The sequence below is a fragment of the Choloepus didactylus genome, chromosome 6 (genome assembly GCF_015220235.1).
Source record: "Choloepus didactylus isolate mChoDid1 chromosome 6, mChoDid1.pri, whole genome shotgun sequence".
NCBI lineage: Eukaryota > Metazoa > Chordata > Mammalia > Pilosa > Megalonychidae > Choloepus > Choloepus didactylus.
Window position 1 is genome coordinate 4,610,752 of NC_051312.1, and position 17,974 is coordinate 4,628,725.

A 17,974-nucleotide genomic window follows, 5' to 3' on the forward strand; every position below is an offset into this window, starting at 1 on the left:
CTGTCTCTATGCATTTGCGAATTCTGGGTATTTCATATAAGCAGAGTCGCACAATGTTTGCCCTTTTGTGTTTGGTTTATTTCAATCAGCACAACTTCAGGGTTCAAGCAAAATGATATCCTTTTTGATGCTTTGGTCCTCAAATTTAAGTGCAAATTTTTTCCATTTCTCTACCACGTGGCTTGTTGGAGAGCAGGATGGCCTGGCTCATATGACGTGCCTTTGGAAGGAACCTGGGGCGGCTCTCAGCAGGGCCACGACGATGTCAGCCCCACATTTAGCAGCTCCTTCCGCTTTTCCCTTTTATCCATTCTAAAGCTGTGTGTTGGTGTAGTTTTTCACTTAACCCTTCAGGGCCTCTGCTTCCTGTTCTGTAAAATGGGCTCGTACTCATTTTACTGCTGAGATGGTCGCATCAGAAGGAGCAAGTGCATCTGTTTTCTGAGCGGCCAAGTGCACACACGTGTACACGTGCACACACATGCACACACATACGCGCTCACACACGTGTACACGTGCACACACATGCACACGAGTGCTCGCACACGCGTGTACACACACACACACGCACGGGGTAGAATTATTAAGTCGAGTGAGCCGTTTGCCCTCTAGTTCTGAAGCAGCTCTGGGGGACTGGCCTCGCCCCGGAGTCTGTGAGTCCTGGTGTGGTTGATGGTGGCCAAGGGGGCGGCTGATTGTGACTCCAGGTCATCCCCGTGAGGGTGGGCACAGCCTTCTCTGGGCTCCTGTCTGGCCCTGGCCCAGGCCGAGGGAACGGTGGACCTGGAGACACCCTGTTCTTCCTGGATTGTGGGAGATAAACATCCTCTGGGACGGGGCCTTACGGTGCACGACCTGGAGGAGGAGGAGGAGCATTTAGGAGGAATTGCTGGAGAGGGGCCAGGTGTCCTCCAGCCCCCGCCTGAGCAGGGCCCTGCGTTCTGAGTAAGTCGATGTGTCCACATCGGCCCTATGGGGGGCCATTCACTCGTACCCGGTTAGGGCCCAGCCCTCCTTCAGTCTGGGTAAAGACCCCGGCACGGCCTCATGTCAGCACTGACCACCGGTGGAGACCCCTGTCCTCCCTTCCTGCCCCCTTCTTTCTTACCTGCTGCTCCCTGACACCCCCACGTGATAACCTGCCGTCACTCCTTCCCTTCTCCCATCCTCTGTGTCATCTGCTTTACCTCCATTCTCCCAAGCACTCTCTCCTCCTCCTTTTTCCTCCTCTCACTGCAAACCTTTTGCTTTCTGTGTCAGGCTGCTGCTGCTGCTGCTTTAATTAGGCCCTGGGCTGGGAAGTGACAGGACCCACCAGGGGACTGAAGGCAAGGGTTTCACCGTGAGGATGCTGGGCTGGGTTATGGAACCCAGATGAGGGTGGAAGGCTTCGCACAGGTCTGGACAGCTCAGGGCCAGCCCGCTCTGCCTGCCCCCTACCCCCCATTCGCACCATCCCTCACTGCTCATGCCGGCCTCGCTCTCTGTGCCTCTCAGACATCGTGGGGAAAGGGGGCTGCACCTCAGCTGCCACATGTACCTACAGAAACTACAGTACCTACAGAAACTGCCAGCTGCCTACAGAAACTTCCGTCCCCAGGCTGCCCATAGAAACCACCATCCCCAAGCCACACACAGAAACCGCCGTCCCCAAGCTACCCATAGAAACCTCCATCCCCGAGCTGCCCACAGAAACCACCGTCCCCAAGCCACACACAAAAACCGCCATCCTCAAGCCACCCACAGAAACCGCCGTGCCCAAGCCGCCCACAGAAACCGCCATCCCCAAGCTGCCCATAGAAACTGCCATTCCCAAGCTGCCCACAGAAACTCCATTCCAAAGCCACCCACAGAAACCGCCATACCCTAGTTGGCACAGAAACTGCTATTCCGAAGCTGCCCACAGAGATTGCCACTCCCTGAACCTCCCACAGAACCGCCACCCCCAAGTTCCTGGTGAGAAGCTGTGTGGCCCACGCACAGCCGCAGCTGGACAGGGAAGGGATAAATTCATGTCAGTGAGGGCTCCTCTCTTGGGGCACAGGGGGGCACTCTCCTAGGAAGGGGCATCACTGGGGGTAGAAGGGGACCCCGAACTGGGTCAACTACAGTGTGCCATGTACTTGAAACTGGGAACAGGCCTGCTACCCACACTGCACAAATGTGGAAACCCAGGCTCGGAAATTTTTTCCATGGGCCCATTGCCAAGGAGGGGCCTCCCCAAGCTGTGAACCTGCTCTTGGCTCAGAAGCCGGGCTGCTTCCTGGCTCGCCTGGCACCTGCCACCATTGCCAACGTGGCCAGGGGCCGCTGATTGCTGCCTTAAGATCACACTGTTTGTTGATATGTCCATGTGATGAAATTCAGCTAATGTCAGCAAGTTCTGTGGCATGGTCTAGCTGGGGTGATACAGGAACATTTGACTAAAACAGGGGTCTTCAAACTCAGAAAGTGCCAGGGAGCAAATATTTTAGGTTTTGCAGGTCACAGCTGCTCCGCTCTGCCATGGCATAGCCCAACAGCTGCCACAGACAATACGTAGACGAGTGTGTGTGGCTGCGTGCAATAAAACTTTATTTACCCAAACAGGCTGCATTTGGCCCATGGGATATGGTTTAATCCCTGGAATAATCCCTGGAATAAAATAACAAAACCTGGAGTCCTGTCCTGTCCCCACCCCAAGTGTGGGATCTCAGGCTGGGTTTCACCAAGTCTGTCACCTTTTGAACATTAAACCAGGCCTTTTTTGTTGTTGTTTTTTAAACCCTGGATTTAATTGTACCCCTGATATGAAAGGTTTGTTTGCTGAGCACAGTTATGTCTTTTGAAATTTTCTTAAGTGCATGAAATGACTGAAAGCAGTACAGAAGCACAGGTTCATGGAAACAATTCAAACAGTGCAAAGGTCTCAGGGTGAAAACCAGAAGTCCAGGGTGATGCTCCTTCCCCACGGGGCCCGCACCCCAGCCACTGGGGTCCTCACATGTTAACGCAGGTGTGTTTTCCCACCTGACCCCAGCTCTGTTTAAGCACAAAAGTCGCTTGGCAGGGGCTCAGGGGGTGCACGTATCTCCCCACGTGCTTTGTCTCACTCGAGACTTCCCTCTGAGTGCCCTGAGTGCCATCAGGTGCCATTGGCCGTTCTTTCTAGTCCACTGCCCTGCAGGCCTGAGTCCGCGGCTCCGTGCCCTGGGCCCCTCCCCTGGTGATGGAGCACCGGCCTGTCTGCCCTGCCTTCTGAGGGAGCAGAAGCTGCTGGGCAGACTCTGAGCCCAGGTACAGGTGACACTTTCCGGGTGTGTATGACCCAGTGCGGACGAGGCCCCCACGTCAGGCCCGACCAGCTGTGGCCACGCTATTCAAACTGAAGATTTTAGGTTGGTGTCCTTCTGAGACTGTTCTTGGGGATACCTGTTATTCTTGGTTGATATTCACCATCAGTGGCATTTGGGTCAACCCTGGCACTATTGACATGTGGGGCCAGATAACTACTGGGGTACAGGGAGGGCCATCCTATACACTGCAGGGTGTTGAGCAGCTTTGTTGGGGCGCAAGGGACCATCCTGTACACTGCAGGGTGTTGAGCAGCTTTGTTGGGGTACGGGGGGGCGTCCATTCCACCTTAGGGTGTTGAGCAGCTTTGTTGGGGTGCAGGGGGCCATCCTGTACACTGCAGGGTGTTGAGCAGCTTTGTTGGGGTACGGGGGGGCGTCCATTCCACCTTAGGGTGTTGAGCAGCTTTGTTGGGGTGCAGGGGGCCATCCTGTACACTGCAGGGTGTTGAGCAGCTTTGTTGCGGTACGGGGGGGCGTCCATTCTACCTTAGGGTGTTGAGCAGCTTTGTTGGGGTGCAGGGGGCTGTCCTGTCTACTGTGTGGTGTTTAGCAGCATCCCTGGCCTCTGCCCACTCAGTGCCAGCACCCCCAGTTGTGACAACCAGAAATGTCTCCAGACAGTTCCAAGTGTCCTCTGGAGTGGGGAGGGGGCAGTCTTTCTCGGCTGAGAGCCTCTGCTCCAAGGGATGGGTAAGCCTGAGTGGTTTCCTTTCCCACTGGAATTGGGGTGCAGAGGAGCCAGGACATACCAAAGAAGAGCAGATGCTATTAGGTGGATTTGATCTTCCTGCCCCTCCACTCCCTCTGCCAGGTTGACCTTCCTGTGAGACCACCGGAGAACTCCTGGCAGAAATCTGCAGTCCACCCAAGCTCACAGCTCCATGTCTGGTGAAATGGGCTCCACAGCGTCCTGGGCCAGCGTCCCTTCTGGGGGGTGGCCTCAGGCCTTAGGGGGCCCCTGAGCTTGCAGGTTACAGACCAGAGCCAGCCACGAGGGGCATCCGAGGCACACTCCCAGATAGCATCAAATACAAAGGCCCGGGTTATCTTTTCCTCTATAATCAAATCCTTTCCTCCATTCTGCCATGCGCCCCTGTCTTGTAAGCAGTCCGCACCCTCCAGATGCCTTCCCCAAGCGGGAGCTACTAGAGCACACATCCTTCTGCCCTGGGTTCTGTTTGTCCTCATTGCATCATGCCACGAGGTGAATAGGGCCCAGGCAGGCCCCGCTGACGCCTGAGCGCTCAGGTCCACTCTGCCAGGCCCCAGCCAGGCTCTGTCTTGCCTCACATCCACAGTCATAACAATGAAAATGTTCTGCAGGCTTGGCTTTCTTTCTCTTTTTTTTTTTAATATCAGCTGTATTGAGATATCATTCACATACCATACAGTTGACCTAAATTGTACAATTCATGGTTTTTTAGTATACTCACAGAGCTGTGTGTCCATCACCATAATCAAAGCAGAATATGTCGTCACTCCAAAAAGAAACCCATAACTATTAGCAGTCCTTCCCCGTTTCCCTCCAACCCCCTCTCCCAAACTCTAGACAACCACTAATCCACTTCCTGTCTATGGATTTTCGGTTTTCTTCTGAAATCTGCTTTGCTGCCAGGTCCTCTTGATCTGCACCCTGCTCAGTCATCTTGACTCCTTGCCGTTCCCCAGTATAGCGTTTCTTCTCCCACTCCGGCCGGAGCTGCTGACCTGTCATGTCACGTGGCTCCCTGGGTGGGCCTTCCTGGCCAGCTATTCCATTTATTCCTTTATTTGACAAATATTTACTGAGTGTCAGGTCTGAGCAGCCATCTAGAGTCTGGACTCTGCAGAAAGCCGAGACAACCTGGCTGTGCCCCGTGCAGGAGTTGATGTGTCACTTGCATTTGGAGGCTGTTAGCGCGGAGTCTTGGGGGAGGACGTGCCCCCCACCCAGTACCCATGTGAGCTGATCACTTAAAAGTTTTTGGGAAAAAATGCGTGGTGATACACTCTAAGGAGTCCCACTGCCTTTATTAGGTTAATGATTCCTCTGGTCAGTGGCCCTCGCCGATACACTGCAACCTGCTTTTTATTTTGTATGTATCTGTCTCTGCCCTCCTTTTTGGGAGCTGGAAGGAAGTTCTCTCTTGGCCTCTATGGGCAAATAGTAGATGCTCAATAAATAGACAGGAATAGATTTATTTTCATTTTAAAGATACTACACTAATTAATATTGTCTGCCTTTTAAAAACATTTAGAAACATAAGTGTACATTTATTTATGAAAAGAGTCCTAATATTCTCTCCCTAATTTCAATTCTATCCTGAGAAAGTAAAAACTGTGAGCTTGTATATATCCTTCGAGACATTTTTTCTGCTTTTTAAAATATTAATTATGAGTGCTAAACTTTAAATTATGAGTGAAATTGAACTATAACTGTATTATTGTTCCAGTTTGCTAATGCTGCCATCATGCAAAATACCAGAAATGGATTGGCTTTTAAAAAGGGGATTTATTAAGTTATAAATTTACAGTTCTGAGATCATAAGTGTCCAAACTAAAGCATCAACAAGAGGATACCTTCACTGAAGACAGGCCGATGGCATCCAGAACGCCCCTGTCACATGGGAAGGCATGTGGCTGGTTTCTGCTGTCCTTTGCTCCCAGGTTGCATTTCAAAATGTCTTTCTCCAAAATGTCTCTGGGTCTCTCTTATCTTCTTCATCTCCTGTGCATCTAAGTGTTGGGGTCCTCTCTTAGCTTCTCTGGAGCAAACTCTGGGCTAGCATCTCCAAATGTCTCCAAGCATCTCCAAGTGTCAGCGTCAGTGTCAGCTCTTAGCTTCGCTCCAAAATGTCCTTCTCAGCTGCTCTGAGCTCCTTCTGTCTGTGAGCTCTTTTATAGGACTCCAGTGATCAAATCAAGACCCACCTTGAATGGGCAGGGTCCATATCTCCATGGAAATAATTTGATCAAACATTTTGCTTGATTGAGTCACATCTCCATGGGAACAATCAAAAGATTCCAACCTAATCAATATGAATACATCTGCCCCCACAAGATTGTGTTAAAGAACATGGCTTTTGGGGGGACATAATATATCCAAACTGGCACAATTATTGTTCTTAGACCTTCCTTTTCTACTTGGCAGTTGTCAGACCAGTTTGTATTGATCTGTCTCATTTCTTCCTGTAACTCTCCAGGTGAAGGTTGTTCTCAAAGACGTTCCTACTTTCCCGTATTTTAGAACATTTGTACTGTCTCCAGGTTTTCCCTTCTTGTCTTTTTTTTTGCACTTTACTTCATGTGTTTCACTGGTTTACATTTCTTTATACACACGTGCAAATATCTCTGTGGAACACAGCCTTAAAAGTGGAATCGTTTGGTCGTGGAGTGTGTACATTTTAAATCTTAATCGACTCTGTCCAGCCACTGTCCAGAGTGTCTGCGCCAGCTAAGTCTTAGCTCATCGTGCATGGAGCCCATTTTCTCTCATCTTGCCCATCTTGCGAGCGAAAAATGCCCTCACTTTCGACTTTGCTTGAACATTTTCCTGATTGCTTGTGAGCCTGAGCCTCTGAGCTGATTTCTTTGGAAAACATCTCTGCCATCATTTGACAAGGGGATTTCTTCTTTTCAATTTGCAGGACAGCTGTGCAAGAGTGCTGCTGTTTCGAGGCGGAAATAAGGAATTAAAAAACTACAACAGCCAGACTCCGTTTCAGGTAAAGAGAGTTCTCAGAAACAAGAAATCACCTGTCTGCAGTTTAACTGTGGGAGACCCTGTTGAGTGTCCACGCATCCTACTTGTGTGTTTTACGTGGGGTTGGCTCACACCGTGGTGGGTGTCTGGTGTGTGTGGATGCTGACCCTGCACCTCTGTCCTTTAGTGTCAAAGCCGCTGCTGTATGTCACTGTGCCACTTCAGCACTGGCTTATCTCCTAATGGACCAAACAGCAGGAATGATGCAGCTCCTCGTCTATGTGGAGTGTTCAAGAATGCAGCTCTGCAAAAGCAGTAAAGACACAGACACGTTTAATTGTGCAGCTACTGGAAAACACTGGCCTTGCCACCCGTCCTGAGAATGGGGGAGCTTGATGGGAATCTCATGGGGAGGTGACTTGTCATACACCTGGGTCTGCTCCCCCAGAACAGAAGAACCACAAACCCTGCTTGGCTGTGGGGTTCCATGGTGGGCACATCAGCCAGGGTCTTCGGGGCTCCTCTGTGTTAGATGCAGCTGGCCAGATGGTTTAGGGTGAAAATAATTGACTGAATGCCCTAAGTTTTGGAAATGCCCTCTGGGGATTCTGCTCCCCTGCTCTCAGGTTTGAGAATCAAAAGATAGACAGAAGTAATTTTTTTTCTTTGAGGGAAAGAGGAGGAGAAGCACTTAAAACATTGCTTGGGCTTATCTTGAACAATGATGGGATGGAGATTATGATGATGGCAGATGATGGTGATGATGGCAGTGATTATGGTGATGATGGTGATGGTAGCGATGGTGATGATGGCAGTGATGATGGTGACGGTGGTGTTGATGGCAGTGATGATGGTAGTGATGATGGCGGATGATGGTGATGATGGTGATGGTAATGGTGTTGATGGCAGTGATGATGGCAGTGATGATGATGGTGATGGTGATGATGATAGCAGTGATGATGGTGATGGTGGAAGTTGATGGTGGTGATGAAGTTGATGGTGATGATGGTGATGGTGGTGGTGATGCTGGTGATGGTGGAGGTGATGGTGTTGATGGTGATGATGGTGATGGTGGTGTGATGGCAGTGATGATGGTGATGGTGGCGGTAATAATGGTGGTCGTGATGCTGGTGTTGAGATCATTGATGATGATGGCAACAATGACAATGAATCATTCCACTTGTACAGAATTTTAAAGCTCGCAAAACACTCTTCTATGTGTTGTTTCTTAATACTCAACAACCCAGTGAAATAGGCATTTTTAATCACATTTTATTGAAGAAATGGAGACCCTGAGACATGGATGCACAAGATTCCAAAATTAGTGACTGGGTCCTCACATCTGCACACTCCTAGTCCAGTTCACTGGCTTCTGGAGCTTAAGATGCTTCCTTCTGGCTCTCAAATTATCTTGCGTCCTGGCATGGGGTGAACATCAGTGATCCTTTGTTTTCTGAGTTGCCCAGTCCAAGGCAGCAAACGTTTCCTGAATCTAAAAACAGAGAAACAGAATGGAACGAAGCTAAAGAAATGGAGGGACCAGGTGAAGTGGGGAACATGGCAAGGGTGGGAGGTAGAAACGAGTGCTGGGAGAGTTGCATCCCTGCAGCTGCAATCCAACAGAGGCTTCCATTGTTTTCTGGAGGTAACCATTTCCCCCTCTTGGCACTGCACGTTTGGAGAGGAAAGTCTCCCCCACTACGTGTTTCACTGTTGTATTATTCATCTTGGCTGTATGCAGCAGTTGCTAAACAGGTGTCCAGAAACAGAGAAAATAAGGAGAAAAGGAAATGACAATGAGGGATGTTCAGAATTGTCTCAAGTCCAAGTTTACTGTAGGTAGGAAAGCATGAGTATAAGATCCTTGGTCAAGATACAGGAGATCTTGAGCTGGAGGTCTTTTTGATAAAAAGGTGTTAGGTTCTGTCTGGCTGTCCTGCAGGGATGCTTGGCTGCTCTTTGTGCATTCCTGCCTTAAGCACGTTCCATGCGTGTCCAGGAAGCAGGTTCTCCTGCTGTCTCCACTTGACAAAGAGTTAGCAAAAATGACCTGGGGCACCCAGCTGGTAAGCAGACAGTGAGGTTTGCCATGGCCAGCCAGACAGCAATTCCGTATCCTCTCTTAGCCGTTACATTGGACATTAAAGTAGCAGAAAATCCAGAGCTTGCAATGGGGACTGGAAGTTTAAATTCCTTGGGAATTAAGCAATAAATTCCAAGATTTATCTGCTCAATAAATACGGCCAGGTACATTGTTGCCTCAAGCTCTATTGATGAGAGCTGCTCAAGTCCCCTGGTTTGAGCCCATCCCTTGAGACCCCTCAGCCTCTCACTGGGACGTCCCTCTTGCACGTGCTTGGCGAGATGGACGGCACGAGCTCTGTGCTGTGGGAGGGCCGACAGATGCAGTCCAGCCTGGCTCTTTCATCCAACTTTAATATTTTTCGTTATGTGGGTGCCTGAATGTTCAGTGATCCTCGCTCCTTTCTGAGGCTCACTTCGTGGTGGACGTGTGTTGTCAACCTCCTGCTCCCCTAAACCATTCCCAGGCCAAGCTGCCCGGGATGTGACCCCCATTGCTTGGCCTCGCCGTGGCAGCGGGGGCGGGGGGGACTCAGCCCGTGAAAACGACCTTAAGTTTCCCCTGAAATGTCATGTTCTGGCTTTTGTCATTCAGATCCGTTGAGCATCTCATTTACTTTTGCTTCACTCTCCAAATTGAGTTTAGTCATTTAGCCAGAGAAGTATGAAAAATTTTGCTCAGGTCACGCATGATAACGGATGCCGCTGCGCTTTGAAAACGGCCCGATGCTCCGTCATCCGTGTAATGATGTTGTTGAAGAGGCTGCTGAGGTGGTGGGCAGACCAGTGACAAGGCTGCCGGGCATTTTGGGTGGCGTTGCAGTGCTGGGTGTTGAATTTTTGGGGGGAACCAATGGGATCCACTCAACGGGTCCTTCTATTCTGTACTCCCTCCGGATGCTTTCCTGAATCTCTTCCCTTGTTCAGTAATTCGAAAGTGAGACTAACTGTTGTGCCTCATCTGGTTAAAATCCACGTGAATGTCAGGGCAAAGCCGAAGGTGATTTTGTTTCCTCCCGTGGCCGTACACTTCCCTTGGGGATGTCGTGAGCACAACCGTAACCCCTCCCCTGTGTCTCCAATGGTTTGCATTGAAATCGGTAAATTTCAGAGTTGATGTAAGGCAGTGCATTAGACAGACAGACGGACAGATGCTGCTCTTGTGGAGGAGCTGATCTTTCCCAGGGGTGCGGAGACAGAGGCAGTGCCTCTAAATCCAACCCGGAGAGGAGTTTGCTCAGTGTCACTCCACGACCGGTGTAGTGGGTGCGTGTACCCCATCATCTTGGGTGCACACCCAGGAATCCCCTTCCCAGGACCTCCTGCCAGGGAGACCACTGCCCACAGCCCCCAAAGCCAGGTCTCGTCCCACATGGCCACTGTGCCCCACCCGCCCCCATCTGGATTGTGGGGTGCCCTTGACCCAAAGATGGACCCAGCCGCACCATCCTCTGTCCTGTGGCTCTGATTCTCCTTAGATGAGTCAGCTGAAGAGAGAAGCGGGGGCTGCCAGTGAGCATGGGTGAGACAGGGGTGGGGGGGAGAAGATCCAGGGTGGACAGGAGAAGACCGGAGTGGAATTCTGGCCATTGAAAAACTGACCACTTACCAGGCTCCTCTGTGCTTGGCCTGGCCCTGCATCCAAGTGTGGGTCCATAAGTCAGGAGAGAGTGTTCAGAAAGCTTGTCAGCAAGTGCCTGAGAAGGGCAAACAGTGGTAAGTGACGAGAAGGTAAAGCAGGGTGATGTGAGAAGAGGAAATTCCAGGATGTCGCTGTAGGGAGATTCCCATCCACTGGGCCCAGCAGGAGACAGAGCTGCCGCCTAGAGACCTGGGCTCAGCTGCAGCAGGAAGAAGGGGCCACAGAAGCAAAGGTATGAGGCTGCATCTGGTGAAGGCAACCTGCTAAAGGCTGCCCACCCTGCTGCAGCGTGCCCAGCGCCCTCTTTCTTGATGGGATAAGCTGCCGTGTAAAATCTACCACCTGCCATCTGGAGGGCAGACCTGACCCCAGATGACTTGGCTTTGGCTGCCCAGAGCTTTTTAAAAATTGAATTAGTTACCTTTATTTAAAAATCAGGAATTTCATATAAGGATTCAGATTCCTAGCATCTCTGGAAAAGTTAGACGGTGCAACCACAGACAGCCTGCCTTTGGGCGTGTTGACAGCGGCTGGGGCTGGGTAGCGGCTGCTGCGTTGGGAGGACTTGCCCTCTGCGGTTTGCCACAGTCCCCGCCACTTCACAGCGCACCACCCGTTCCTGCTTCTTCTGTTTTCTACCCTGGCTGGGCCCTTGAAGCATTTCAGCTAATGGGATGCAGTTTGGGGATGTCACTCATTTATAGTTTACTTTGCAGATTCTTCTCTAACTTATGTTTGGGATTCATGGAAGCAATCAGAGAATTTGAAGTTGTGTTTCTAGATTAGGGCATAGAAGTCTGTGAAACCCAAAATCTTGCTGAAGTACCATGTATATCTCAGACAAAAAGTAATCAGGAGTCAAATTCATTATTTCACCCAGTACATATTGAGTTTCTGGTAAAAGCCAACCTCTCTTCCAGGTTGTGCCAGTTTGAATGTATTATGTCCCCCCAGAAAAAGCCATATTCTTTGATGAAGTCTTGTGGGGCAGATTGATTAATGTTTTTGATTAGGGCATGACCTTGTGATTGGATGTTGCCATGGAGATATGACCCACCCAACTGTGGGTGATCACTGTGGTTGGATAATTTCTACGGAAGTGTGGCCCCACCCATTCAGGGTGGGTCTGAATTAAATCATTGGAGCCGTATAAATGAGCTGACAAACAGAAGGAACTCAGTGCAGCTGAGAGTGACATTTTGAAGAGGAGCTACAGCCAAAAGGACACTTTGAAAGGTGCATGGAAGCTGAGAGAGTAGCTGCAGATGAGAGACATTTTGAAGATGGCTGTTGAAAGCAGACTCTTGCTCCAGAGAAGCTAAGAGAGGACAAACACCCCAAGAGCAACCGAGAGTGACATTGTGGAGAGGAGCTGCAGCCTAGAGAGGAATGTCCTGGGAGAAAGCCATTTTGAAACCAGAACTCTGGAGCAGATGCCAGCCACGTGCCTTCCCAGCTAACAGAGGTTTTCTGGATGCCATTGGCCACCCTCCAGTGAAGGTACCCAATTGTTGATGCCTTACCTTGGACGCTTTATGGCCTTAAGACTGTAACCGTGTAACCAAATAAACCTCCTTTAAAAGCCAGTCCATTTCTGGTGTTTTGCATTCTGGCAGCATTAGCAAACTAGAACAGATTTTGGTACAAGAGAAGTGGGGTGCTGGTGCTGCTGAGTTTGCAAATACCAAACATGTTGGAACAGCTTTTTAAATGGATAAGGGGAAGATTCTGGAAGAATTGTGAGGAGCTTGATAGAAAAGGCCTAAACTGCTTTGAAGAGACTGTTTGTGGAAATATGGACTCTAAAGATACTTCTGACGAGGCCTTGAACAGAGATGATGAATGTGTTGTTGCAAACTGGAAGAAAGGCGATCCTTGTTTTAAAGTGGCAGAGAATTGAGTCCTGGTGTTGGATGGAAGGCAGAATTTGAAAGCGACTACCTGGAATATTTAGCTGATGAGTTCTCCAAGCAGAATATAGAAGAAGTAGCCTGGATTTTACTTACAGCTTGTAGTAAAATGTGACAGAACAGAGATAAACTTAGAACTGAACTCTTGGGTTCAAAGAAACCGAAACTGATGGTTTGGAAAATTCTAGGCTTCCAGAGGGTGGATCCCCAGAAGCTACAGCCCAACGTGAGGATGGTTCCATCAGCCATTTCAGTACAAGCCAAGATTGGAAAAGGAGTTAAGCAGAAAGGATTTGTGGGAAGTCCTATCTTCTGATGGCTTTGACCCCCACGTGCTTCATGTGAAGCCAACAGAATTTTTGCAAGATCTTTATAGATGGAGCCGCTGCCAGTCTGGACTGGAGGAGATGGACAAGGAACAAATTGAAGGAAAAATTTCTTCAAAGACCAGAGCCATGGAGGTTGAGGTCTGGAGTCAGGAGTTCTCAGGCTGGGAGAGCGGAGCAGCCCACATGCATGGAAAGGGTGAGTTTGCCCCGGAGGTCAAGGGTAGGCCCTCCATCTGGATGCTCAGGAAATGTCTTGCCACCCCAAGCCCCAAAGAGGGTGGAGCACATTCCCAGGAAATTGGGGAGATCCTGGCTGCCACCCTCCTGTTCTGAAGGGGTTGAGCATGTGCCCTGGAGATGGAAGGGAATCCGGGAGCTGCCACAATGTTTGAGGAGGGTGGGACCGAGAAGGTGGTCTCCCCAGTGTATGGATATGTTGGAGAACTCACCCCAGCGTTTGGAGAGGAAGGGGCTCCTGCAAAGACCCTTAGGAAGGGTTAGACTCCCACTCTCTCAAGCCCCAAGGATGCATCATCATTCTGTAAATGACTCTCAGACTTTGAAATCTAATGGAGTTTGTCCTGCAGGTTTTAGGAACTGTTTTGGTCCCTTAAACCCTGTTTTCCTTACTGTTTCTCCTTATGGCAATGGGAATGTTTATCCTATGACTGTCCCTCCTTTGCATAGAGAAAGCAGATAACTTGTTCTAAGTTTCACAGGTACAGAGCCCGAGGAGAATTTTGCTTTGGAACAGACCATGCCTATAATTGATTTTGATGGGATCTTGTACTTAAATATTGTTACTGAAATGATTTAAGTTTTTGTGATATTGTGATGGGATGAATGTATTTTGTATTTGGAAATAATGTTTTTCTGGTGTCCAGGGGGTGGAATGTGCCAGTTTGAATGTATTATGTCCCCCAGAAAAAAAACATATTCTTTGATGCAGTCTTGTGGGGCAGATTGATTAATGTTTTTGATTAGGGTGTGACCTTGTGATTGGATGTTTCCATGGAGATATGACCCACCCAACTGTGGGTGATCACTTTGATTGGATAATTTCCATGGAAGTGTTACCCCACCCATTCGGGGTGGGTCTGAATTAAATCATTGGAGCCATATAAATGAGCTGACAAACAGAAGGAGCTCAGTGCAGCTGAGAGTGACATTTTGAAGAGGAGCTACAGCCAAGAGGGACACTTTGAAGAAAGCACAGAAGCTGAGAGAGTAGCTGCAAATGCGAAACAGTCTAAAGATGGCTATTGAAAGCAGACTTTTGCTCCAAAGAAGCTAAGAGAGGAAAAACGCCCCAAGAGCAACCAAGAGTGACATTTTTGAGGAACTGCAGCCTAGAGAGGAACGTCCTGGGAGAAAGCCATTTTGAAACCAGAACTCTGGAGCAGACGCCAGGCACTTGCCTGCCCAGCTAACAGAAGTTTTCCGGACACCATTGGCCATCCTCCAGTGAAGGTACCCGATTGCTGATGCCTTACCTTGGACACTGTATGGCCTTAAGACATAACTGTGTAACCAAATAAACCCCCTTTATAAAAGCCAATCCATTTCTGGTGTTTTGCATTCTGGCAGCATTAGCAAACCGGAACACAGGTGCTGGGATGAAATATGTCAGTGAACAAATGTCCCTGCCCTCATGGAGCATGTTTGTCAGACAGATAATTATCAAGTAAACAAACACAAAACATATCAGGGTTGCTAAATAATGTGAGGACCAATAAAGCAGGGGAGGAAAGGTAGAGAGAAATGGGGACAGTTCTGGGGAAGTGAGGCTGTTTTATGACTGGGAGCCTGGGACATTGAGTGGAGACAAGGAGGAAGGGGAGCCCTGGGAGATCTGGGATGGTGTTCCAGGGAGAGGAACTGGTGTATGCAAAGGCCCTGGGGTCAGAGCCTGCCAGGTGTGCTCCACGGACAGCAGGGGAGGCCAGCCAGCTGGGGAGTGGGGGTTCACACCAGTCGGAGGAGAAGGGGACACGAAGGGGCCATGTGAATTTGCACTGAGTGTGGATTTTACTCCAAGATGCAAAGGGTGAACACTCTGAAATGGAAATCAGTCCTTCCTTCAGGCAATCAGTGATCCCATATGAAAAGCAGACATAGTCTTGGGAAGGTGAGATGCGAAGATGAAATTGCATTGAGGTTTGACTGAGGCTCTGGCTTTAGCTAAGTAAATCCAGCTGGAGCTGTGCCGTCTAAGGCAGTAGGTGCCGGCCACATGTGGCTTGTGCCAGTCTAGATATATTATGTCCCCCAGAAAAGCCATGTTCTTTAATGCAGTCTTGTGAGGGCAGATTTATTAGACTTTTGATTAGGGTGTGACCTTTTGATTGAATGTTTTCATGGAGATACGACCCACTCAACTGTAGGTGAAAACTGTGATTGAATATTTCCATGAGGTGTAGAGCCCACCCATTCAGGGTGGCTCTTGATTAGATTACTAGAGTCTTTTAAGAGGAGAAGCTGGGAGACACATTTTGGAGAGAAGCTAAGATATGTAATCCAGAGTTTGCCCCCGGGAGAAGCTAAGAGCTGACACAGATGCTGATGCTTGGAGATGCTTGGAGATGCTAAGCTAAGAGATGAAGCCCAGAGTTTGCCAAGAGAGGACCCACAGATGCTTAGAGAGAAACGCCCTGGGAGAACAAGCAAGGACACACAGGAGCTGAGAGAGAGAAGCTAAGAGAGACAGAAGCCCAGAGACATTTTGGAGAAAGCCGTTTTGAAACCAGAACCTGGGAGCAAAGGACCAGCAGACGCCAGCCACGTGCCTTCCCAGCTGACAGAGGTGTTCCAGACAACATCACCCTTTCTTCAGTGAAGGTATCCTCTTGTTGATGCTTAGTTTGGACACTTTTATGGCCTTAGGACTGTAAATTTGCAACCTAATAAACCCCCTTTATAAAAGCCAATCCAATTCTAGTATTTTGCATAACAGCAGCATTAGCAAACCAGAAAACGGCTACTTAAATTTAATTAAATAAAATACAGCATTTCCTCAGTTACAGTATATACAAGTCACGTGCCCAATAGCCATCATATTGAATTGTGCTGTTCTAGGGGTTGTTGTTTCCTCAATTCAGAGCGTTGGCTGTTTTCCTTTATACCTGTGTTCCACCTGGCATTGGGCTGTTTTGTATCTTTAAATGCATGTGCGTGTGTGTGTGTCTCACGAGCCGAACCAGACCGGAGTCAGCACGGGGAGATTTTCTGAGTTGATTGAGCAAGAGTTGAAGGAGGAGGGTGGCTGTCGGTGAGTGAGGCTCTGAAGGAGAAGGCTTGGGGTTGGGACCCACAGCGCCTGAAGTCCCAAGAAGCGAGCGAGCCTGCGGGTACGAGCCTCGAGAGAGGGAAGAAGGACACATCCTCGCAGTGCTTCACAATGTCCTCCCTGCTCAGTGGACGTTCAATCCCATGGGCTGACTATGCTCAAAGCAAAGGTGCAGTGGCCCACGGTTCAGACAGCAAACCAAAGTCTGAATGTTCAGTTATCCATTCGTGCCCCTAATCACAAGCATGTGCAGCCAGCCTTGCTCACTGCTCGCTGGTCCACGTGGGAAGTTGGTGCCAGAGAAATCTGCTTCCAGCCACTGTGCTCCACAAGGGTGGGAAATCCTGCTGAGCCGGGCAGGCTCTCACACTGAGCCAGTGTGAACAAGGCCAGGCAGGCACAAGCATTTTGCGACATTACATGAAAATGAAAGAGAAAAGATTGCTGATCCAAAAGACCAGGAAACAGAGAAGAAAGGGCAAGAAAATCAGGAAGCTGGAAGGGAGGTGGGCAAGTGACAGCTGCTTTAGCAGCCTGCAGAAAACCAGCTGTCTGCAGTGGATGAGGCAGAAACCGGCCAGATGTCCAGAGCCTGGGAAGCCATAGGGGCCTCCGCGTGAGGTTGCAGGTTGCAGGTTGCAGGTGAGGCTGCATGCAGAAGCAGCACCGGGTGATGGTACCACGACTCACCGGGACACTAAACAGCCAGGCTCATGGTGACCTTGCTGGGCTCACACCTCCTTGATCTCCTGCTTTTTCTCAGGCTAACCAAAAGTCTTAGTGCCCCGGGGCCTTTGAACTTGCTGTCGCCTCTGAATAGCCCACTTCCTCCAAATATTCTCTGGCTCATTCCTCCAGTTACATCGGCCCAGGGGAAGTCCTGTTGACAAAACCAACCCACACACAGCTTCCATTTGGTGTGTAGGTGCCTCATATAAAAATGGAAATGGGCAGCTAAAAACCATCAGTCTTTAAAGGCAAACTGCCAACATGAAAGGCAGACACTAAATAAGCAGATGCAAAGAGGCTTTGCAAACTGAGAGGAGTCAGGGAATAGAAGGGAACTTCATGAATATGTACCCAATATCCTCAGTGTGATAACAGAAGGTATTGCATCTGTGTGACAGGGAGAGGTAAAGGGGATCTCGAAAATTAATAAGGATTGCACAAAATAGGATAGCGGTGATGTTAAACAGATGGAATGCTAAGAAAATTGAGGGTGTCATCAAAAAGGTCCAACATCTGAATAAGTGCGTTTCCAGAGAGAACAGAACAAAAGATGGAGAAGAAATGAACGAAGAGATAATTCAAGGCAGTGCCACTGAGCAGAAGGACACGAGAAACCAAATGGAAAGGGACCCAAATTCCCCACACATGCAGTGGGAAAAGGCCCCCAGCATTGTGAGAGCTCAGACTGCTGGGGGAAAAAAGAAAAACAAAATCCTGAAAGCTCTGAGAGAGAAAGGTGGAGTTCCATACAAAGGATTGAAGTAGGATCTGGGAATTTCAGCAGCAGTGCCGAGAGCTCAGCATCCATCGTCAACCATTTCTTCGAAACTCTGAGGAAAACCTTCCAAGCCAGTCACCTTGTAAATCAATGTCAGAGTATTCCAGAAACATTTTCAGTGATGCAAATCCTCAAAATATGCCAGCCCATGCACCCTTTCTCAGGAAGCTGCTGGATGACACGTATTACCCAGTCAAGAGT

At 49.3% G+C, this 17,974-nt stretch overlaps 1 protein-coding gene across 1 annotated transcript in view; it reads left to right on the forward strand.

Moving 5' to 3' along the window:
• The window catches only part of SHANK2 (SH3 and multiple ankyrin repeat domains 2), a 624,412-nt gene that overhangs the window by 171,026 nt on the left and 435,412 nt on the right, over positions 1–17,974 (forward strand). The window contains exon 10 of the mRNA XM_037841736.1: positions 6,962–7,039. Within this exon, the coding sequence (XP_037697664.1) occupies positions 6,962–7,039 (78 nt within the window). The remainder of the gene's footprint in view (positions 1–6,961; positions 7,040–17,974) is intronic.